The sequence below is a fragment of the Apis florea genome, unplaced genomic scaffold, assembly GCF_048593485.1.
Source record: "Apis florea isolate Af1SG1 unplaced genomic scaffold, ASM4859348v1 contig_3170_pilon, whole genome shotgun sequence".
NCBI lineage: Eukaryota > Metazoa > Arthropoda > Insecta > Hymenoptera > Apidae > Apis > Apis florea.
In genome coordinates, this window is record NW_028256714.1 from 7,699,861 (window position 1) to 7,726,625 (window position 26,765).

At 21.0% G+C, this 26,765-nt stretch overlaps 1 protein-coding gene across 1 annotated transcript in view; it reads left to right on the top strand.

Annotated features, from left to right (window-relative positions):
* Window positions 1-26,765, top strand: part of LOC100866609 (ras-specific guanine nucleotide-releasing factor 1) — a 135,741-nt gene that overhangs the window by 94,136 nt on the left and 14,840 nt on the right. The window contains exons 5-19 of the mRNA XM_086910168.1: window positions 3,884-3,990; window positions 7,260-7,407; window positions 9,113-9,414; window positions 12,846-13,075; window positions 13,465-13,658; window positions 14,157-14,282; window positions 14,517-14,619; window positions 16,633-16,881; window positions 19,234-19,294; window positions 19,378-19,513; window positions 20,735-21,117; window positions 22,043-22,152; window positions 22,290-22,394; window positions 22,984-23,199; window positions 23,579-23,755. Of these exons, the coding sequence (XP_086766294.1) occupies window positions 3,884-3,990; window positions 7,260-7,407; window positions 9,113-9,414; window positions 12,846-13,075; window positions 13,465-13,658; window positions 14,157-14,282; window positions 14,517-14,619; window positions 16,633-16,881; window positions 19,234-19,294; window positions 19,378-19,513; window positions 20,735-21,117; window positions 22,043-22,152; window positions 22,290-22,394; window positions 22,984-23,199; window positions 23,579-23,755 (2,647 nt within the window). The remainder of the gene's footprint in view (window positions 1-3,883; window positions 3,991-7,259; window positions 7,408-9,112; window positions 9,415-12,845; window positions 13,076-13,464; window positions 13,659-14,156; window positions 14,283-14,516; window positions 14,620-16,632; window positions 16,882-19,233; window positions 19,295-19,377; window positions 19,514-20,734; window positions 21,118-22,042; window positions 22,153-22,289; window positions 22,395-22,983; window positions 23,200-23,578; window positions 23,756-26,765) is intronic.

Consider the following 26,765-nt stretch of genomic DNA (forward strand, 5'->3'; position numbering starts at 1 on the left):
TATTTTTAATCATTTAATTTTAATTCTTCAATGTTCTGATTCATTTCATTTTATTCTTATTGTATATCATTTATATCATTGTATTATGTTACATACAGTTACTAGTATAGTTTTTCATCGTAAAAGTATTATATATATATATATATATATATATATATATATATATATATATATATATTGTAAATCCATTAAAGCTTGCAAATTTGTCAAATATATTTTTTGTAAATTTTCTGTTCTTGGCAAAAATCTCATATTATTCAAGCGATATAGTACATAGTACAATACAAAACATTTTCATTCTCATCGTACTTTTACTCTGACTAATTCAAACAAATACAACTGCTAACAACATTTAAAATTTTTATTTATTAAATTCATTTTACTATTATAGAAAAAATAAAAAAACAATTTCATCATAAATTATGTATCTAAAATAAATATGAATAAATATAAACTTATACAATCTCTGAACAAAAAAATTTATATACAAAAAATTGAATTAATCTTCTGTTGAATTTTTTTATAGTTTTAGTAATAATAATTTAGTAATAATAATTTAATAAATTCTCAATTATTATAAAAGTCTTATTTATACAAAATCTTTATATATATGAATAAAAAATCGAAACAAAAAATTATTAAATATGCTTCCATCGAATCTTCATTTAAAATCAAATTTGTAAGTAATGTTGATCTTATCTTTACAATAAAAATAGTTATATTTTCAAAATTACGAAAAATTCTATACATATATTGCTATATTTGCTAGATTTTAAAAGTATCTTATGAACATCCCAATAAATAATAAATATTATTTTCTGAACATAAGAAATCAAAACATTATTGATAAGAAAAATAAAATAAAATATATTATATAAATATATTTTATAGTATATGCAATGTTATAATATAGAATTCATAATATAATATAATATAATATATTTATAATTTTTAAACATATGAGAAAATTGTTTGGTCGTCAGCAATGATTTCTCTATGAATAAAAAGAAATTAAATAACAACAAATAAAATAAAATCAATAGAGAACGGAATGAACATTAACTAAAAATTTTCTACACATCAAAAACTTAAATGTTTACAAAAAAAAAATAATTTTTATATTTGAGAGAGATTGAATTGTCATAATTTACATGAAAACAAATTCCCATTATTTTGTTCTGAAATCTTTTATTTTTATTTGTTATTTATTTGTTATTTATATGCAAAAAATGTAATCGTAAAATCATTTAACAATCAAACAACGTATGATTGAAAAATCGAAGCACATGTTAAAGTCTCGTATTTGAGATTATGAAATAAAGTGTAGAAAATCTTATTATTATTAAATAAATTATTGTATCTTTATTATATAATTATTATATAACAGAATTCCGATTACCGGATATGCTCGAGATCAAGGCATTGTCGAATAATTAAATATGTATCGCCTAATTGGATTACTATTTTCTACATTATTATTGCTTCATAGTGACACCTTGAAATACAATCTATAAAAAATGAAAAACTATTATTAATTAAAATTTATTATTAATTAAAAAGTAATTAATTATAACTAATAATAATTATAGAAATAATAATTATAATTATATAATTAATAATAATTAATAATAATTATAGAAATACGATATATTTTTTTAAATCTGAATGAAGATTGACTAGGAATAGAAGTATAATTGTATTACAATTAAATTGATGAAATCCTTAAAAGAACTCATGTATTTTATAATGTTCAATATTTTATAATGTATATAAACATATCACAGTTAAAAATAGTTATGATGTTACGATGTATATTATATTTATATACATATATACAATATACGATACATGCATTGTAACATTTATATTATTTGTCAATTTATTCCTTCTGTATATCACTAATGAATACGTATGATTATAACTTTTTTATTTATAAGAAATATGAATCACAAAATTCGTGTGCTAAAAATAGTTAAATATATTGGTTATTCAGGCATTCCAGATAATCAGAATTTTTTACATATTTAATAGAGAGAATAAGAAAATATACATTCATAATTTATTTGCAAATTAAAATTTATAAATTACAAGAGATCCGGAGTCAATTGATTATTATTAATCTTGCTCTGTCCGAAAAATATTTTCTAACAAATACAGATTCTTCTTAAAAATAACAACTTAAAATAAACTCAATAATATTAAATATACGATCTGCTTGACTACATTAAAAAAACAAAATTAATAGATAAAATATAACAGAATAATAATATTATTAAACTAATAAAATTACTAGTAAAATCATTAATCTCTAAAAATAAAGTTTTTAAAAATCTGTATTTTAAGAAATATCTCAATTTTATATTTTTTAATAATGAACTTTCAAATTAAGAAAAATTTATTAATTTTGTTTTGCACGATTTTATGATTCGAATAACTTCAATTTATATTTGCTATAGAAGTTATATATATGCCGATAAAAGTTCAAACAATTTCGAGATTCAAACACCATTATCATAATTTTTTTTAACTAGTGCACATCATGTGTAATTTCTAGCAAACAATCATTGTTGACGTCGAGCAAGAGTTTTGTTTACAATTATTGGTCGAATGCAGTATTCCACCTTTCTAAATTGTATGTTTGATACTATGTCCCGAAGTGCGATGTCGCGGCAATAATGAAGCATTTGAATCAATAGGGCAAAATGTACAGTTACGAATGTCTAATCGAATGGAATATATTTAATGCCTGATTCAACATTATATATATTTCATTCCGCCCACATTTAAGCATTTTGTATGTACATATACTTTCTCTTAATACATTTTTATTAATACTAAAATTAATGCTAAAAAAGAATAGAAAAAAATATTTAGTAAATTGCATTTAAAATTTTTCATAACTATTTTTCATAATCTATAGCTCTATTAGGAATATTTTCTTTCGATGCCTAGCTATGTTAATTTAATAGTATTAATTAAAACCAATAATATTTAAATAATTTTTAATTAATAATTATATATTAACTAACATAATAAGTATTATTAAAATTATAAAATTGTATACAATTATATTATTATAATATTATAATATTATTATAAATTAATATTATAAAGCAATTTTTTGATAGATATATTTTTAAGTATGTATATATTCAAAAAATCGATTTTTTAGTTCTAAATTAAAATATTCTCTTAATAAGATATTATTTTTAATAAAATATATGTATAATATATAATATTATATATATATATATTATAATTATATTATATTATATTATATAAAATATATAATGTAATTATTTACATAAATTATTTATGAGTTTGAAAGAAAGATCCTTATTTGAAATAATTCATATTTTTTTGTAACAATGATTTTTTTCTATTAAGTAAAATCATAATTAAGTCTATTTCAGATATTTATATTAAGTAAATATATCATTACTTATCAAATTTAAACAATTTCCAATCTAAGATTTTATACATTCAAAAATTGAAAAAAAAAGTTTTTCTGAATAATAATTTACAAATTTTTATCTTAATTTTCGAAGTATTATTCTTGAAAGTATATAATTCATTATTTACTATATACTTTTTCTTATTATTTTTTTTTTTTATTTTTCTTATAATATTGGATAATAAGAACAACTTAACAAAAATCTTGTAGAAAATTTTAAAATAAAATAAAAAAATTGTAATAAAATCTAATTTAATTTTTAACGTTTTCTTTGATTTAATTAATAAATTTTTGATTTATTCAAACAAAAGATATTACAATATGTAATGTTTTAACATTTCAATAAATTTTAAAATATAATCAAGATTTTATATATTATCTATATATGAGATTTGTTTAAAATTTTTATTCTATTATAATTTTTTTCAGCACTGTTTCGCGATATCTTATAGAAGAGAAAATCAACGGCAATATGAGTTAAAAGCAACTACAGAGTCTGATTGTAAAACGTGGATCGAAGCTATACGAGAAGCCAGGTAATTACTATATGTATAACTTTTATAAGACATATATTGTATCAGTGTGAAATCACAGCAATGACGTTTATATGATACAGTAGATTTAAATGGTTCAATATATATGAATATTTTATTATTTATAATATATTATTTTATATATACGAATTCTATTTCGCTAATGAAAGTACAACATTATTAATGAAAATATCGCATAATCGTTATGAAATCATAATGATTTGATATAATATATTGTTCGTATCTGCATCAAATCTCACAATTAATTTGAAATATAAGGATAAACTTCATTAAATATATTTTTGAAAAAATATTTCGTTGGAGAAATAAAATTACGAATTATGTACTCGAAAATGTTAGAAAAAATTCTGAATTTGCGAAAAAGAAGTTCATTAAATATGTTTTTGAAAGGACATTTCATTCCAAAAATAGAAACGAATTATTCAGAGATATTAAAAAAAATTATACTTGACACAGCAATGAAAAAAATAATTAACGATAATTTATTGCGTAATATTCTTTTTTATACTGAGTTAAATTAAAAATGAATAGCTAAATTATTTTCGTATAATTATTTTTTGATAAAGCTAAATCAAAATTGAACAGTTAAGTTATTTTCGTTTTTCCATATTTTTGTATGATTTTTTATATATATATATATATATATATATATATATATATATATATATATATATATATATATATATATATATTCGTATCTGAAGGATAAATTCCAATCATAATTGGCTTATTTATTTTTTTTTCTTACGTCAATACCTTTAGTATGGCTTTAATTATGTAATGGACATTACTAATGCTTTCAGATATGTATTAAACATATCGTTTTTGATATGTGTCACTAACATTGGAAATTGTTCGAACAAAATGTTTTCTTTTTTTCTTATAATCCTTTTTTTTGATATATTTTTTTTAAATAATTATTAAATTATCATTTAATTTATAAATCGATGATTTTTAAATAATTTCTTAATATTTTATAAGAAAATATTATATATTATGTTTAATATATAAGTACTTTTTAAAGTAATTTTTTATAAAGATACATTTATTAATATCGAAAAAATATATTATGATATTATATATCATTTATCTACCACGATTAACAATTAAATTTTATATTATGTATATTTTCTTATTATAGATATAGATAATTTGAAATTCTATTTTCACATAAAATGCAATTGTCAATAACTGGTTTGGATTGATCATAAAAGATTGTCAATAACAATCCGTAAAAATCAGAAATAGAAGACCAATCAAATCTTTGTTAATAAAGAAGAATGGCATGCATTCGTTTACGATAATCTGTAGTAGTTATATATTTCTTTTTGCAGATGTTAAAATATGTTATGATACAAGATATCGATTTAAAAGATGGATTTAAATCAATGACTCTCAATAGAATATCTTCCTATCAACTTTCAATATTGTTTGAAATATTTATTTAAATTCAAAATTCGAATCGATGCAATGAATCGCAACATGTTTCAACATATATAGGGGTCTTTAGTAAATAATGCTAATAAATATCGCAATGGAGTCATTATTTCAAATAAAAGGAATTAATAGAATTCATTTATTTTATAAAAATCACGTTTTAGAAAAGAAATATTAAGAAATATTGTACAATATTAATAAGTAAAAATTAATAATTCCAAAAAATATAGAAATATAAAAATACTAAAATTTTATTTATTTTACTTAAGATAAATATTTGTAAAATATCTATATTTAATTTATATGTAAGTTTTCTTTAATTACTTATATGTTATACAAAATAAAATTTTTATGAAATACGGTTAAAGAAATGGAATTTAAATAAAAATTTGCCTTATTCTTCAAAAATATCGTAAATCATCTTATTTTTTAAATATCATATCTCGTATTGTACTTTGAATATTTTTAGTTTTTTGCATATTATAAATTTCTCATAATCATTTTTTAAATTTTTGTACATTTAAATTTTGCATAAGTGTACAAACATTCGCAGTTTACTAATTATTAATATCATAACATCTATAACATAATGATGTTTTAATTTTGGAAATGACATGTTTCTACTATGTTATCGAATTCGTCTTTTGACATCGCATGAAAGCACTGGCGGTTATTGATTAATTTTAGTTGGTAATGAATGTAAGCTTGAATATTGAAATTGTTTGCATATATCTATTAAAAATTTAAATTTCAAATAAATTAAATGGAACAAAATAATTGACTAGATTCAGAAAATTTGCTTCTGAAAATTCTAAAACTAATTATTTAAAAAATTTAAAAATCATATAAAAAATAAACAATATTAATAAATTGATTTCCTTGATAAATTTTTTTTATTTTATATATATAAGATATTTTATATATATAAGATAGTACAAAAGATTGATATTATATGTGAAAATAATTTGAAAATCCAAAATATTTTTTTTTTGTTCAAGTTTTTGAACATTAATTTCAAGAAATTTATTTGATTTATATGCACTTAATCATACATTGACTTTATATTCAATGTATATTATTGTTTCTGTACATATTATTATAAAAATATGATTAATAAATATTATATATTATTATAGCAATTTTTTTAATTAGAATTGATTATTATAATAACATTAAATCTATTTGTAAAATCATCAGATAATATTGTAATGACTAATTTCATTTTTGTACTACTTATAATACAATAAGTATTATGCAATACAATAAGTAATGCAATAAGTATTACAATAAATATAAATTGATTTATATTTATATTATAATTAATTAATTTGTATATTTATATTAATGTTATATAATTTTATATAAATTAAAATTATAATATTTCTTCTTAATGAATTTCTTCTTAATTAAGAAAAAAAGTATGAATCGTATATTATATATTTTATTTTTAAAATCAAAAAAATTTTCCAATTTTATGACAGTCACATGACAGTGATTTTGATAAGATAAAATGACATGTTGCATATTTTACAACATATGAAATGTATATGAGAATCATTTATTATCTTTACGAATTGTAAATTTCTTATTCCATTATTTTATTTTATAAAATTAATAAAGACATTATAAAAAGAATTAATACAAAGACAAAGAAATATAATTCTCTATTTGTGATTTGATATACGATTTTCTGATTGAATATAATAAACCATAATGATCAAAGTTGTATTAAAATTTTATATTTGACTGGAATCACAATACAATTAAATATGCATGAATAAAGATATAGATATCTATTTGATTATTGATTGCAGTTTCAACAAATTGCTATTACAAAAAGAGGAGCTCGAGCAGAAACACTTACATTTGTTGCAAATTGTCGAGAGCGAGAAGACAGCTAAATGGCAATACACACAGCAATGCGAGGAACTTGCGTCAGAAATAAAGAAACTTCGAACAGAAGTAAGTTATAAAATAGTTTGATGTAATTTTGATTTTGATATAGTAGATTTAATTTAGAATTGGAAGTATTGAGTTTATTTGAGTATACTGTTCATATAATCTATAATACATGATAATGTATTGACACTGCAAATACAATAAACATAAATTTAATTTAATAAAATAAATAAAAAAATAATAAATAGGTAATAATTAATTTGATTAATAATTAAAAATATTATCTGTAGCTTGATCTTTCATTTTTTATTAATATAATTATTATTAAATTATTTGAAATATATAAAAATTTATATTAATTACGAAAAATTGAAAAACTTTTATTAAAATTTTTAATTTTGAAATTGTTTCGATGAAGAAGAATTTATGAATTCATATCATAATGAAAATTCTATGCTTTCATTTCGGTTTTGCATGAAATAAATAAATTAATTTATTAACTTAATAATAATTGACTAAATAATTAACTTAATAATAATTAAAATAATTGTATATAAGATATAAAAAATTTGTTTTTCAAATAAATTATATTTGTCGAAAATAATTATAATATACGAAAACAAAAAATATGAACAATAAATTTTTGCAATGAGAAAGATTTTACAAATTTACATTTATATAAAACTTTTTTATTATTTGAAAATAATAATAGAACAAATAATAGAAAGTGATGCCATATCTATTTCATCGATGTCTATTAGATATCTGTTAGAGCCTATAATAGTGTTAGTGATGAATGCCTATAGATATGTGTAGAATGTTCTTCGACAGACATCGTAGAAAATGATATATTTGTGTGTGACGATTTGTATTTTCTTAACGATAAGTGGATTATATTACAAGTGTGGTACACGTATCTATATGAAAACTGAATCTCTCATAATGTCAAGTTTAGATGATCGATCAGAGTACGACATATTTACAACGAAAAATTAATTAAATATTCTTTACAATACTATAATAGATGATCGAATCCGATGTTTACGAGATGTACACGATGTGTTACAAAAAAACTTATCGTATTCGACAGTCAGAATACGATATGTTCACAACAAATATTAATTAATTATTAATTAATTCTCTACCAAGAGAAACTTGTGCTCTCAGAAAATCCTTTCCTAGCTCAATTGGGAGGATTACAATTTCCCAATGAAGCATGATAGTAATCAATAATATCGTAGTCAATGTTCTTGTAATCATCTCCAAATTGGGAGGAAAATTCCTCGAATTGAACTGTGATCAATACACAAAGATATTAGGATGCTGATAATCAGGGATTGATCAGCGTATATTTATTATAAATTTCCTCGAACTAGAACTGATGGTGATTGCCGTTGAATAAGCCGTGTCTGAAATATGTTATTTTTGGGATTGGGTTCCGCTTTAATGAAGCATGTTAAAAATATAATTATAAATATCGATTAAATTTTTCTCAAAAATGGCAGTTTTCTCATATAGTATCATCCTTTGTTTAGACTTAATAAAGATTGATGACCAATAATAATAATTCTATCGTTCTATTTGTATTATTATTTATGTTTCAATTTTTATTGCAAAAAATAAAATTTATTGACAAAATTAATTGAACGTTTTTTTTTAAAATAAGGTTTATAATAACCATAAGTAAATATTTAATATAAAAAATTTGTAAAAGAAACGTATTAATAACATAATTAATCTTTAATATATGAATTTCAATGATTTATAGTTGTGTGCCCTGAAGAAGGAGTTAAGGCCTGTAACTTCAACGTGTAGACCGGGATTTCAAAGAACTATGTCCCATGGCACTGGCAGTTTATACATGTCGGGATCTCCTTTTGGTTCCGGAGGACAAGGTTCAGGAGTTACAGTGTTTGGATTACGAGATATTACCGAAGGCTCGATCGAAATGCAGAAAATTAAAAAGGTTCAGAGCTTTTTCAGAGGATGGCTGTGTCGTAGGCGGTGGAAGCAAATCGTTGAACAGTATATTAAAAGCCCCCATGCAGAAAGCATGCGTAAACGAAACAGGTAAGAATTACATCATCTGTTTTTTCGATCTTTAATCTAATCTAAATTTGTTATATGATATTTTTTGATTATATGATAAATTTATTAAAATATGATAAATTAATAATAATGATAATTTAATTCTATAATTATTGCGATAAATTATAAGATAATAAAAATAATGGAAAACTTTGTATTTTATATATAATGTTAATATATTCGTGAGATATTATTGAAAGATTAATTTTAAAAATCAAAACAAATACAAAATGTTTGTTTAAAAATGTTAAAAGTTATTTATTCAACAAATAGTTTAAATTCATATTAGATGCGATAAACAATAGAAGCGAAAAACAAAATGTGATAGCGATATAATGGAGATAAAGTGATTTCTCTCTCTTTGTCTAATACAAATTTTAATTGCTTATAAAAATAAATAAGCTTTAGTAAATCTTAAATGACATTTTTTAATAATTTTATTTATTTTATTCTTTAACATATTTCATGAATATAAATATCTTACATATAAAAAGATATATGTATAAAAAGTAAATCTAAAGAATATTAAAATGTGATTCTATCTCTGCATCAATGAAAATCTATAATAAAAAAAATCTATATAATCTATATGAAATTTATATAAATTTAAATAAAAGTGCAAAATGATCTTGACTTTGAAATTCAATATTAATTTTTTTGTATTTTATCATAAATATCGTAAAAAATTTAAAAAAAAAAATTATCTCAATAATTCTCCTGAAAAAAAATATTAAAATTTCATTTTGAATATTTTTATATATATTTGTAATATATATTTTTTGATCATTTGCAAAAAAAAATAACATTTATTGTGATACATAAATAGATCTACAATTATATAATATGATATATATCTATATATTCTATATCTTTCTTTTTTTTCTCTTTCTTGTTATTTAAATAACATCATACTTGTATTTAAAAATCTATATTTCGAGACATATTGCGATACATATATTAAGTGATAGGTTTAAATTAATGGAAAAACTGAAAATGATATATTGAATCTTTCAATTTGTTGTTTCAATGTATACAATCCTTTTAATATTAATATTATTAGTAATATTATTAGTTTATTCTAATATTCTTTCTTTATTTTATATTCTAATTATTTATTCATTTATATGTTATTTAAATAATATTGAATGCCATATACATACATATATGTTTTTGAGAAATATGAATTGTGAATATACTTATTAGCTATGAAATATTGAAATATGCTATAAAGCTTATTTTAATTATAATCGGCGGTTGAGTTTAATTTTTCAGTTATTTCTAATAAACTATTGTATTTAATATATTATTAAATATTATTTATACATATATATTCGTGATAATATGTATGTCAATATATGACTCACTTCTCAATTATATGAATATGATATAATATTATTTTTTGCATCTGTCAAAGAATAAAATATGAAGCAATCTTGGACTAGCAAAATTACGATAACTAAAGTTTAATTAGTAATCTTATTTTATATATAATGGATAATGAAAATATTTGAACACTTACATTTAAAATCTTTGATGAACGAAATATATATGTTAATAGCATGTATTTAAGATAACGTGAGGCGTAGTACGAAGAAAATCTCAAGATTATGTCAACAAAACTGAAAATGATTCATCAATATGTATAATAGATATATTATATTATATTGTAAACACGCACCGTTAGCATGTTACAAAGGTATTCGAACGCTGATACGTTCTTGATAGTTTTTGTACACTTCAACCAGAAATATAAACACAGATATTAAGTGAGAACATTTTCACGTTCAGTTAATATCAAGCTGTCGTTCTATTAACACTAAAATAAAACTCTGCAGTAAAATATTCAAAATGAATACGAAATAGAAAAATGTGAATAAAAAACTATTCTTCGATTGCATAAGGATGGAAAATCATATAATGAGATAGCAAAAAAATCATAAACAGAAGTAAATCTACAATACATTACATCATAAAAAAATCAAAAAATGAAGAAATAGTTATAAATAAAGCTCAGTTCTACGAAGTTCAGTTCTACGAAGAAAATTAACTGAAAGAGAGGAAGAAGTTATTATCCGTGAAGTAAAAAAAAAATGCTATTATACCTACATCTATACCTACACTTTCAAATATGATCACTTTCAGAAATGTTTGACAAAGATGTTGACGATGTTGACGAGTCTTACGAAATAATAATTTTTATGATAGAATACCAAGAAGAAAGCCGTACATTAATAAAAAAAATCAAAAGAAAAGATTGACTTTTGCAAAAATATTTGTAACAAAAGATAATGCTTTTTGGGAAAAACTGATATTTTCTGATGAATCTAAGTTCAACATTTTTAACTCGAATGGACGAAATTATGTATGGATAAGAAATACGAAATACAGAATTGAACTTAGATGAACAATGTATGCCCAACAATAAAACATAGTGGTTCAGTCATAGTGGTGTGGCATTGTATGACAGTTAATAGTACAAGAAATTTAGTATTTATTGATGGAATATTCGATAAATACAAATATCTACATATTTTAAAGAACAATTTCAAAGATAGTATTCAAAAATTAATAATAAAAATATATTTATTTAGCATGATATATTAATGTAATATAAATAACTATATATATAATTATATATATAATTAATATATATAATTAAATATATATTTAATAATATATATAATTAAAAATATATTGTTATGATTTACGAAAACAATATACAAAATCAATAATAATTTTGGTAAAAACAAACTTCTTCGTAAATTCTCTATTCTTCCAAACATAATAAAAATAATAAATCTTTGAAACGAAAACTCATTAGGTTTAAATGAAAATTCGATTTATTAATTACATTGTTTTTTACTTGAAAATGCGTTAATAATTCTCATAATTAATTAGAACCAAAACAAAATTAATATATTTGAGTATTTTTTAGTCAGACAAATTAAATTATTATAAATAATAAATGTTAATATATTATTTTATCAATTATTTATCAAAATACTTGTATTTTATTCATTTTTATTTATTACTTTGAAATATTATAGTATTTTCTTTTATAAATTTTTTCATCAAAAAATATTTTGTTATATATAACTGGCAGTATATATAATTAAAATGATTTATGATCTTGTATTGTATGAGTTAAAAAATTCGAGTGATCTACAATATTTATCTTTACAGTATTTATTATCGTTATTTCATTATGTCTTATATTATATATTCTTATTTTTACAATTATCACCTATTTTTATAAATTCTTATATGTAAATATGATATTTATAAAATAATATAAAAAATAAATTAAATTATTATAAAAATATTATAAAAAAAATTTTTAGAAAAATTTTTATCTATATTTTAATGATAAATTTTGGTTTTTGAGATATTTATATTATTGTTTCCTATTTCAGTTTAGTATTTCAAATGGTGGAAGCTGAAGAAGAATATACAGAACAAATGGAAATATTAGTAAGCTGTTTCTTGAGACCTTTTAAGATGGCTGCCAGTTCAAAGAAACCCCCTTGTAGTCATGAAGATGTGAATAGCATATTTTTGAATAGCGAAACAGTGTTGTTCCTTCATCAGATTTTCCTGAAGGGTCTTACTTCACGTATGGAGAGCTGGCCCACTTTAGTTTTAGGTATGTTTTTTTTTTATATAATCTATTTTAAGTAGATATTTTTCATAGAATTGCTATTTTCATTATTTATGCTGTTTATGTTTCACTAAAATTTTTATTAAACATTTCAATTCAAATAACATTTTAGTAAATTTTTATTTTCTATATTTCTACATTTTTAATAATTTTATTATTAATTTAATCTATTTTAGAATCTATTCAGAGTATATAAAATCATATTTTGATATTGATAGAAATAAAATAATTTCATACACAATCTTTTAATAAAGTACAAATAATATATTGATTTTTCATGTTAACAGTATTTCAAAATTTATTATTAGAACATTTATTAATATAATAATAGATGATATATCAGTGATTATTATTATTTGTATTTATGATTTTAGGCGATTTGTTTGACATGTTATTACCCATGTTGGCAATTTATCAAGAATATGTCAGAAATCATCATTACAGTCTTCAAGTGTTAACTGAATGCAAGCAATCACCTTCATTCGCTGCATTGCTCACTAGATTGGAGAATAAGACTGCTTGTGGAGGACGATCTCTAGAGACATTTTTAACATATCCTATGCATCAAGTATGTTATTCAATTTCTAAAACTTATAATTGCAATATTAATTTTAAATGCTTGTGCGAATACTATATATCAGTTATACATATAATATATGTCTTATTAATATCTATTTTTTATAAAAAACATTTTTGCTATATATAATATAATATATCGGTATTTAATAATATTTGTTATAATGGTTTTAAATTATAATTATGCATAAAAAAAGTTTTATTTTTACTATAATGTGAAAAAAATGCTAAGGGTTAATGTTTATTATTAATGGCTGAATTGTTTCGTTACTTTATAAATCGATATATATATATACTTAAAAATTGTATTGACTATTTTTCCATAAAACACATAGTGAAAAATAGCGTGAAAAATGTTTTAAAATTGTTATAGGAAAATAATATTTTATACTTTTTCAAAAGAATCAAATTGAATCCTTTCTACAGCTCAAATATTAATTTCAAATTAATTTTAAAGAAACATTAGATTTAATTTCTTGTTTACTTTCAGATTCCAAGATATATCATTACATTGCATGAACTATTGGCGCACACTCCCTATGATCATGTTGAACGAAAAAGTTTACAAAATGCGAGACAACAATTGGAAGATTTGTCAAGACAAATGCATGACGAGGTATCAATTATATATATATTTAAATATATTTAAATTATATATATATATTTAATTATATATATATTTAAAAATAATAATTTTAAATAATTCTTCAATATTATATATAAAACTAATTGTTATGTATAGCTAAATATTATAATTATTATATTTAATTATATTAATTATATTAACTATTATATTTATATAATTTATTTGTCATTATTATTATTATATATTCATTCTTCACTATTTCAGGTTAGCGAAACAGAAAATTTACGAAAAAATTTGGCTGTTGAACGAATGATTGTAGAAGGATGCGATATTTTACTTGATGTCAATCAAGTATTCGTTAGACAGGGTAAGTAAAATTATTTTTTTCTTAAATGTTAACTTAATAAATAATGAATAAAGTTATAAAATGAATAAGAAAAATTGAAACGAATAAAAAATGAGCAAAATTATTATTATTATTATAACGCAATATAATAAAGTATTTGAAATATATAACAATGATTAACGAAGAAAACAAAGAGAATTTATTTTCTCTTTTTTTTATTATATATTACATATTTCATTAATCAGAAATAGTTGCTTTTATTAATTATAATTCATTATTAATATCATTATTTTTTTCATTCTTTCGACTATCAATATATTCAAATATTTAATTAAATTTATTTTTTCTTTCATCAGAATATAAAAATTTTAATATTTCCATTTTTTGTCTCTTTTTTATCTTATTTGTATCAAGAAAATCGATAAAAAATTTTTCACTACCTTAATAAAAATCTTAGTTGAGTTAATAATATTTGAATAGTGTATTGAAAATTTCATAGGAAAAATCATAAAAAGTGAAAATTCGTGGTCAGTGGCGCAAGCGCGCTTAGTATTTGAGAATCGATGGGATTGTGTGTATTTCTACGCTGAAATTGTTTGATCATGCGCCATAATTATTATCAGGACTGTCATAAAATGTTGAAAATATGTAAAAAATATTTTTAGAATATTAAAAAATATTTTACTTTTAGATTTATTTTAAGGATTTTATTTAATAAGATACAAATATAAAATCTGTTTTAAAATGTAACATGATTTTCAATCAGAGAATTCTAGATTTTGAATTGAATAAAAATGTAAATTATACATTTACATATTTACATATATAATATTATATTTATAAAAAGATAATAATGCAAATTATTTATATTGTAGAATATAAATTTTTGATATCTTTAAATTTTAACTTGTACAAAATAATAGAAAAGATTATGGATATTAAACTCAGTTTGTTAACACGGCCCTGATTCCTCGTGTTTGTAATCGTATCACATGGCTACTACGCAAACGTTCTTTCACCTTTAAGTATAGTATACAGAAAAACCCCATCTGTGATTAGTTATTTTCATGGTATTTTTATTATCGAAATTATGGATTTTCTATGTTTATAACGCTTAACAATATTAAAGAAGATAGTTTTAAAAACTTTTGGTTGAAAAACATTAGAGATTGTTACGTAGGATTAAGAGAAGGAACAAATAAATACAATTATATACGAGTTGATTGATGAATAATTCAGCATATCTTAAAAATGTGATCACATAGATTTTTGTATGACAACATTTATATATGTGTCAAATGCTTTATTATATTTATATATGCGTCAAAAAAAAAAAGGACTAAAAAATATACAAATAGTTGCGTATCAAGTTAGGAATCAAGGATATCAGGTATATCTTTGTATATGTAATTTTAATATTTTTTATTATTATTACACTTATACCAATTTTATGTAGACATAAACAGAATAAAAAAATGTAATAATTAAAATATAATTTTTTTTTATATTTAAAATTTATATTTATATTTGTTTCTTTTCGCAATTGATACTATTTTTATTTTTTTAAATTTTAATTAATTATAAACTTTCACATAGAATTTTGAGTGAATAGTTAAAGTACTTGTGATGCATTTATTTTTACTTTCTGTAAAATTAATTCTTCACAAAGTTGTTGATATATTCATGGAAACTTTAGAGATTCATTCTAAAAATTGAAACACAAAAATTGATATAAAAATATTGAGATTTATTTATTAAAATATAAAAAATTGAAGTTTGTAGATAGATAAAACAAAGTGAATATAGACAGAATGTATATCTTCATCAGAATTCCGTTTTATTCTGTTTCCATATTTAAGACAAACTTAAATTTATAAATAAAATTGCTTATAACTCTTAAAATTAATAAATTTTTTCAAATCAAGTTTCAATATTTCAAATTTTTAATATTAATTTATATTAATTAAATATTATATTCTATAAAAGCATCACATTTTTTTTTTATATATTATAATATATCGTTACTTTTTTTAGGTACACTCATCCAAATTTTAGATAAGCCAAAAGGAGCGCGAAGTAGATTGAGCGCAACTTTCGGAGGGAAAAGTGGAGATAAGGAAGTAATTAGACAATGCTTCCTTTTTTCTAATCATTTGTTATTGACGACTCGTCAATCAGACGATGATGGTCGTTTGAATCTTGTTCCACAAATTGGAAAAATACCTCTTTCCGATGCGGTGTTAGTGGAGGATCCTAATGACCAGGGTACTGCGGATGATGACGGTATTAAAAATATTATTATTCTTTAATTAAAGCTTTTTAGAATTTCATCATGCGATTCTATGCTCTGCTTAATTTTTTACACTATAATTATATTATATATTTTATTTATAGTGGATCGTATAATGTTATATACGTAAATATAAATTTTTTAAAGCATTCTAGCAGTTTCTAATGGCAATATATTTATTCAGTAATGCTTAAATTATTATATAATTAAGTCTAAGTTGGAAAGTATTTTTTGAAAATTTTAAGAAAGATTTATTTTAATATTTATTTAGTTGTCGATTATTTTAATTTTCAAGTTCTTTAAAAATCTTGAAATTTTCTTGATTTTAGTTATATATTTATTATTCATATTATTTTGAAAAATATTTATTTAATTAATTTTTAATTATCGATTAGAATTTAATTTTCAATCTTTTTAAGAGTTTTAAATTTTTTCGAATATTATATTTACTATTCAAAATATAGCATAATTTTAACTTCTAATGTAATTTTTTTTTTATTACTTACAATCTTATATTTAATCATTCGAAAATATAGCTTTCTTATCGATTTCAATAATTTTGAAATATGTTATCATTTTAAATAACTTTTCCTATTTATTACTAAATTTATTACTAAATAACGATTTTAATGTATGCTTTTAATGTATATATAACTTTAATTTTTTTGAGATTTTATAAAAAAACTTTTTGAACTTTGAATATATTTATCATGAATGCCTAACAACGATTCCTATATAAATCATAAAAATTTATCAAGTCAAATTTTTTTATATAATCTAAATATAATAAAGAGAAATATGATTGAATGATAATTGACTAATTATACATTAGATTAGACTTGATTGGTTTATTGTATAATAGTGACTATATTCTTATAACTTAATTTAAATAATAAAAAAATTAATGGATATATTAAAAATTAATTATAGATTAGATTAATGTAAACGTTTAAAATATGTACTTAAAGAATGTACTGAATTTAAAATGATATTGTTTTTTCACACTTTTTATTTTGATTATATATATATATTTAAAAATTCATATAATTTCATTAGATTGCGAATTATTATGCATATCTATTCATTATGAATAAATTCGTAAATTCTGAATTCTAAATAAAAATTTTAACATTCTTATAAAAAAGAATTATATATAAAAAATTCAAATAATAACATAACATTATAACAAGAGGCGAAATATATTATATATTATCAATTATAAAACTAAGTTTATTAAAAAATTTTTAAAAATAAAATAAAACCGAATGAATTTGACTTGAAAACTAAAATTGTTCAAACACTGAACAAATAGTATCTAGATACTAACAAATAGCACAGGACGCTGCAAAGACAATGCATTTTTGAGAGAAAATTTTGGTAACAATTCGTTTTACATATCTAGAAACAATTCGGTACGGTTGGAGTGTCAATATAATCTTGGAACCTGAGACGACACATCTTACCTGAAAAGAATTATTGCACGTATGGAACTGCTTCCTGGGAAAACAACAGACCTGTAAGTGGCATAGCCCTTCAGACTTATTAGGGAGCTTCTTTGGATTGGAGATGTTGCTTAATCAGTTCATAGGGATTAGTTCATAGCGTTATTGGACACTTGTATACCTCACTGAAGACCCACAAGACGAGATGAACATAGAAGAGATTTCAGAGTCTTTGGGAGATCTTAAAAACTAACAAAGGATATAACTTCAAGAAGGATAGAATTAGAACCAGAACGGTTCGAACTAGGAAGACACTAGAAATAACAAGAACTATCAAAGTACAAGAATGTTCAGAACTTTTTGAACTTAGAACTTTTTCCAAATTTGTAAGTTTAGTGATAATGTGGACCGTCATTAGCTTTGGACTTTGTCTTTGATCTTCTTGCTAAACTTGTCAATAACGAACTTCATAATAATCATTTTTATTACTATATTTCATAACTCCAGGAACAGGTTGGAGCTAACAAAAGTCGAATAGTAAAGGAATAATATATAGGAAAGAGTTATTTAAAATGATTTTAACAACATATTTTAAATTCATTGAAATCAGTAAGAAAAACATAGTTTTAAATATTTATCTTTACAATGTTATCAAATTAAAAAGTAATTTTATTTATATATCTTTATCTTATTTTCTTTAAGAACATATTATTTAATTATAATATTATGTATTTTTTATTTTTCTTCTTTTTTTTATAAAAATTATCATAAATTCACTTTAATATACTTTTATATACTTTTATATACTTTAAATTTTTTATTTTTTTCTTTAAATAAGTTAGCTTTCCCATAAACTGCTTTTTCTATTTCTAATTTCTTTACATTTATTTGCAACGCTTCAAGCTTCTTCAGCTTTGGGACTGCAACGACATTCCAAGCAGTGGATGAGCTGTCTTGTGCAAAAGTGTGTTAACTTTACATATAATTAATATAATATTGCTATGAATACAAACTGATTTTAGAACTGTCAGTATGTTCGATGTCCAGCGGTATCAGTGAGAGCAGCGGTAGTGGTAGCGGAACTGCCAGTAGTCAAGTACAGAATCGTGACTTCAAAATTATACTCGATTTGAAATCTGGTGGAACTCAAGTTATAGTACATCTCGTAGCTCCTACTATTCAGGTATTATCTATTATTACCTATTATATTTATTACCAATTTATCTATAATTATTTACATTATTTATTTTTAATAATTGCTTTTAAATATATGAATAATTTATATAGATATATGAATAAGAGTATATGAAAAGTTAATCCTTCAACATTTTTTGAAGAAAAATAATATACATAAAATAAAAATTTCATTTGAAATTAAATTTCATATATACGTAACATGAAATGATTTTAAAAAATACTTTTAAGGCACAATAACTTTTTTAAAATTGGACTTGAGTTTTTTGAGAAGTTAGACAGATTACTAGATGATATATAAAAAAAATTGTAGTTTGTCAAAATCTTGAAGAAAATAATAAAAATACTTTTTTCAACTTTTTTTTTAATGAAAATTTGAAATATATATTTTGTGAATAATATATTTTTGTTAAATATATATAGGATGAAAATTTCATTCAAATTGATTGATGCAGAAGCAAGCAGCATTGAAAAATAATAAAATTTTTAGATTTTTAAACCGTCGTGAAAGTCATGAAAAACTTTTTCATTATCTTTATCTTTTTATTTATAGCTCGTTATGAATATAAATTTCGATGAAATTTTTAATATATATATAAGTCTAATAAAATACGTACATAAATCTATAAATTTAAAAGATCATTTATATTTTTAATTTTCATTATTTCACTATTTTTTTCATGATTTTCAAAAAATTTTTTAACAATTTTTTTATAAATCATTTAATAAACTAATTCTTTTAATTTCTAAAAAAAAAGTTAAAAATCATTAAATTTTAAAAAAATTTTTTAAGAGATAAATATTTTTTGAAGCTGTATATATACAAAGTATTAATATATTTATGGAACATTTTTATAAAATAGATTCTAGACACCAAAATGCATTAAACAAAACGAAATGAAAATAGTGTGAGATCGCTTTGTTTCCGTTACATCAAGTTTGTTTAATCTCTGTTTTGCTTCATTTAATACGTACGAACTTCAATTGTTTTAATAAATATCAATTGATATTTCTATATATTTTTGTATTCGTTTTGCTTTTTAGAATCAACTCTCTAAAAGTGTGCCATGAACAATATATCTAACAATATATATTCATAAAGAAAATTAATATTTTATATAATTTTAAAACGACACTGAAATCAATTAAATCAATTGTAATAATATGATCATTTCAAAATTAATCTAAAAATTTAAATTTATAATTACAGGAAAAAGCTGCGTGGATCAGCGATATCAGTCAGTGCATGGATAACGTTCATTTCAATGATTTGCTTCGGGGCTCGTTGTCGGATACTAGTTCCGTCACGATGCCTCAATCCATCCGGAATGATCCTAAATTGTTCAAAGATGATGTAGACATCAGATTCAGTAGAACTTTAAATTCTTGTAAGGTCCCGCAAATTCGATCAGCCACTCCTGAGCGTCTACTTCAACGACTAACAGATTTAAGATTTCTCAGCATTGATTTTCTTAATACATTTTTGTTAACGTATCGAGTATTTACCGATGGTGTCACTGTGCTCGAAGCTCTGAAAAAAGTCTTTTATGAAGCCGAACCACCAGATTCTGAGATGCCTACTGGTTCTTTAGTGTAAGTTCAATTTATTATTTATCTATATTTATTTTTAAGACGATCTTCTGATATTGAAAAAATAATAACATTAAATAAATTTTATTAATTTTTTTTTTAAATTCAATTCAATTATTTAATAAATGTATACTTGAATTTTGATATAAAAGAATAATATATTTGATATATTAATATGAAATTATTTTATAATATTTAATAAATATGTTATTAATAATTCTGAACAATTTTTTTCTTAATACGTAATCCGCAGATAGTCTTAGTTTTTGAATTATTTTCAAAAATATTATTGTTACATTTAAATTTTAGTTATAAGCATGCATTCATAATAGCGATAATATGTGATTGTGTATTTATATAAACATGATATAACAAGTATACAAATATTACTATTTTAGCCATTTATCTAGTTTAGATATTTAACAGATTCGATTCTATAAAATCGATATAATTAAAAATTGCCATAGATATTAGGAATAAATATATCAATGAATTCAAAAAATATTTTTATAATCGAATATTTCTTACAACGAAATAAGCAGAATAAGAAAATTAAATGACATGAACTTTTTAATCATATTTAATACCAAAAACTTTTTGCGAATATATCTTGGATACTAGAGCTGACTTCAGATTATATGTAATTAAATAAAAAGTTATTTAAAAATATACTGATAACAAAAAATCATAAAATTATTCTATATTAAAGTTGAGTATATTAAATATTATTCAAAAAAATATAAATTAATTTATATTAATATATATTAGAATAAATGATAAATTAATACATATATTATTTTTATATGTTAGAATAATTCTTTGTGCAAATATAAAAAAAATTGTAATTGTATAAAGATGTAAAATATAATTTAAACATTATTTTTTCTAATTTTCATACATTTATAACTACATATAATTATATGTCTAGATCTCTAGATGTATTGGGAGTAACTACAACAGATTCTACATTGCATGTAGATGATAGAAGAAGAAGTAGCTTTTCACCACGAAGAATTAGTGGAGATAGTTCAGTTTCTGGTATAACATTTTTTAATTTATAATCTTATTTAATCATTAATATCCATATTTAATGAATAATTATTGAATAATATTTATACTATATTTCTAATATCTATACATAGTGTAGCTATTAACATATTTTTTATGGTATATAGGATATGGATCTGAAATAAGTGATAGTCGTGAAATAAGAAGTTCCTATGATTACTCTGGATATACCCTTAATTCAAAGGGATATTGGCGAAGTGGATACAAAAAAGGTACATTTTTTAATTAAAATATAAAATGTAGTATTAGTTTATATATACATTGCAATAATAAATAATTATCAATACTTAATTTAATATGATACTAAATATGAAGGAATTAAAATTTAAAATTTATTTTACAATAAATGAAATATTTTTAGAAAAAATTTTTTATTTATGAAATTTGATATTTGAATTAAATTATTAGAAGTGTCTTTTTTATATATTTCTAATATTTAACTACATAGATTATAATTTTTAATATTCTTATATGATGCAAGAATATTTCTTTCTAAAAATAATTTCAGAAATATTATTATATTTTATATTTTACTGAAGTGATTTATTTTTTAACAACATATAATTTAAATTGTATTATAAATTTATCTCTTAATTAAATCATTAAAGAAAAAGATTATTAAATCTAATAATCGCATATACGATTATTCAAATATTTCGTAATTAATAATTTTTTTATTATTAAATTAATCGATATTATTAAATATTAGTTTATATTATTAAATAAATAAATATATTTAAAATTATTCTATGATTTATATTATTTTGTATTATTAGTAATAATTATAAATGCCTATTTTAGTAGATGAAGAGCAACAGTTAGGTTTAATTTCGGAAGCTCCTCCGATTATAAAACGAAGTCCTACTATACAATCGTCTTCTGCATCCATTGATTCTCAATCTCCCGCTACACCACGGAAGATTAGCATTCGCGTGGACAAAAAAGAAGAAGATGATGGTTGTCATTTAACAATACCAAAAGTAATTGCGGTTTCATCAAGTTCTGAAACTCTGACAGGTAAGAAATTTTTCACATTTTTGTCGCTAAATCATCTTAAGAAATTATAGAAACCATAAAATAACTGTAAATCGAATAATTTTTTTGTAAAAAAATTAAATTAATAAAAATTATAAAATTGATTTTTTTCTCTTATAAAATTTCTTTCAGAAGAAATTAATTTTTATATAAATATTAATTATATAAGTATTAATTTTAATGAAATACTTGTATCATAAATGCATCTTTTAGATCACATTATTTTTTATAAAAGACATTTTCTAATTTATTATTTCAATTTATTCAATATTTATTACAACAAATATTTCATAATATGATTAATGAAATATTACATAATATAAAAATATATAGATATTAAAAATATATAATTATATTACAGATAATACAGTAATAAGTGCACCTTCCTCTCCAAGTAATCTTAGCTCCGTTACGTTAGTTGGATCAACGGGTTCCGGATCAGGTTCTGGATCAGATCGAAGTCCACAAGAGGGTACTTATTCACGTGGTGCCTCAGAAGAAACAGATACACCTGTAGCAACGGATCCCCCCAAAAAGGGTAACAATTGTTATATAATTTTTTTTAGATTTACATATACAAACGTATATTGAAAGTACTATTCAATATTGCTGGAAAAAAATTTTATAGAAAAAGATCGTCTATTCTGATTATACATATTTTTGATTTTATCATATTAATTCAATGCATGTCAAAATGAAGCATTTTCAATAGTAAGAAAATAATAGTGTGCATACAAATAAATTAGGTATTATATATATATTATATAATATTTTATTAAGACAATTAATAATTTTGAAAATATTTTATCTTTCAGTCTTGACTTTTAAGATGATTTTATAAGTAAAAATAATTATTCTTATAGTTATTAATTTTAATAGACTTTTCTTATTTGTATAATAGAATCACGATTTTAAATATTCAAATCACTTATTATGCGATGTTAGAAGAATAAATGCATGTCTCAAAAAGCACACAGGCAGTCTTATTAAAAAATTTCACTGGTAGAAAGTGAAGTAAATATATTTATTTATTTATATGAAGAAAATAATTATTCGGAATTAGGATTTTTGCCGATTTTTGAACATGTTAGAGAACAAGATTTCGAATATGAATTTTTTTCTTTACATATTGTCGTCTTAATTTTCGAGATATTTATAAAAAAAGATTGCCATTATTATATAGAATTTCCCTTATATGCATCCATGATTGCAAATGTATAAACTTACAATTAGCCATTTATCTATTATTATCTATTGTAAAATGATAGTTATTGTGAAATATAATATTCAAGTATTGGATTTGAAGTATTTTGAGTCCATCATAATTCATGTGGAAGTAGATTTTTGATTAATTCATACGTTTTAATTGCTGTTGCTATGTTGCTAAATTAATAAAAAATAAATGACAATCACATATGTATATGTTTATACATACACAACTATGAATATGTACGTGATATATGAGAAAAATTCTATATAAATATATAATAGTAATAATCTATTTTTTTATAATTATCTTGAAAACTAAAGTTGAGCAGCGATATAAAGAAAAAAAATTATTCAAAATATTGATTTCTATAACATATCCAAAAATTATTAAAATCAATGAGAATTTCTTATGTTGAATAATTATCAAAATAAATTAAAAATCTAAAATCATATTTTTTCATATGAAACTTTATTAAGTTATTATTAACTAACTTATTAATAATTATTAATAATAATATCAAAGATTTGATAATATAGAGTACATTTAATTATACTATAAGTTTCTTGCGTTTGTATATATAAATATCATAATTTATTATTTCCAAGTCAAACTTTCAATCTTTATCTTCTGTCGATATGACAACGTAATAAACGAGAAACGAGAAACAATTTGTATACTTGTATATTTTCTAAAAATAAATTGTTTAATTTTAGAATTTTTTCTATTTGCAAAATTTGATCCTTTAATTTTTTTCAATTAAAAACAAATGCTGTATTTATGAAAGAAAGACCCATGTTCTCTAAATATTTACTTCGTTTTTCGAATCATTCTTCTTTCCGAATATTAACGATTTTGATCTCTATAATAATGAAATAATTAAATAGATGTGTTTCTGGTACACGCGCTTAACATACGAATATCAACATATTCTCGATTATTGTATGTTGCCATATCGATAGCAAAAGTAAAATCTGAAAGTTTAACTTAAAAATAATAACAAATCGAAACAAGATATTCGTAAAGTTATGTATTATACATACGTATATATAAGAAAAAATATAAATTTACAAAATATAAAAATGTATCATATATAGGTACATATAACAAAAAAATAATTTACAGTGCAGTTAAATGTATTCTATGAATATTTAATTATTGAATTATTTGGAAATAAAATTGCATACGAAAAAATATTATTCTATATTGTTCAATTTATTATTTTATGTGCATTTATCTTCTTTCATGATATTATAGTGATTCACTAATATAGTATATATCATATATATAAATCTATTAATAATACAAAATTATTTTTTTCTAATAATTAATAAAAAACTTTCTTATAATTAACAATAAAAATTAGAAGTCATTTATCGATAACAGATAATATTAATTAATAATTAATAAAAATATATTAATATTTAAATATATTAATGTGTTAAAAATTTATAATCTAATCTATTATTATCTATTATCTCGAATATCGGAAAATGTTAAATATTTCTGGCAAATCTTATTTATATACTAATCAATATTGCTATAAATTCGAAATATCATTATTTATTTCGTGTTTAATGCGAATTAAATCTTATAATATTTTTAATGATAAACAAAAATATGTAAATATCTATCTATAAAAAAATTTGGGCATTCCACAGATTTTCCGGATACAAGCTTTTTATGGATATATATAATTATAAAAATGATAATTTTTTTTATTATTTAGAAAGTAAATGTCTTCGATTTTGATGATTTTTATTATAAATTAATTATAATTTTATTATAAATTAATATTTTGAATAACTTTTCTTATTTTCTTATAAAGAAAAGTAGTAATATTATATAATAGTATTATTATATGATATTTTATATATAGCAAAAATATTTATTCGCGCCTGCGAAAGTGTTGATGGATCGTTAGATGTCTGTATATGCGTGTTGAAATTTTTCAACTGAGATATATATTTATGTATGTAGAAGTTGCTTGTGACTATGATATATTTTCTTAACAATAAGTGAATTGTATTACAGATACGATACGATATATCAGAATTGGATCTCTCACTCATCTCAATGTGATAGACGATCACAATGCGTAGTTATAAAGAAATTAATGGTTGCGGACAGAGTACAACGTATTCGTAACAAGTGCTAATTAAACTCTTTCCATAGTGACGCTCGTGTCCTCAAAAAATCCCTTTTCGGTTTCCTGGAGGGGTATGATAATAACCAATAATATTTTTGTGGTTGAATTGTGACAATTCCAAATTAGAGGAAATTTTTCTTGAGCTAATGATCAGAAAGATATTATTAAAAATATTGATAATCAGAGATTGAT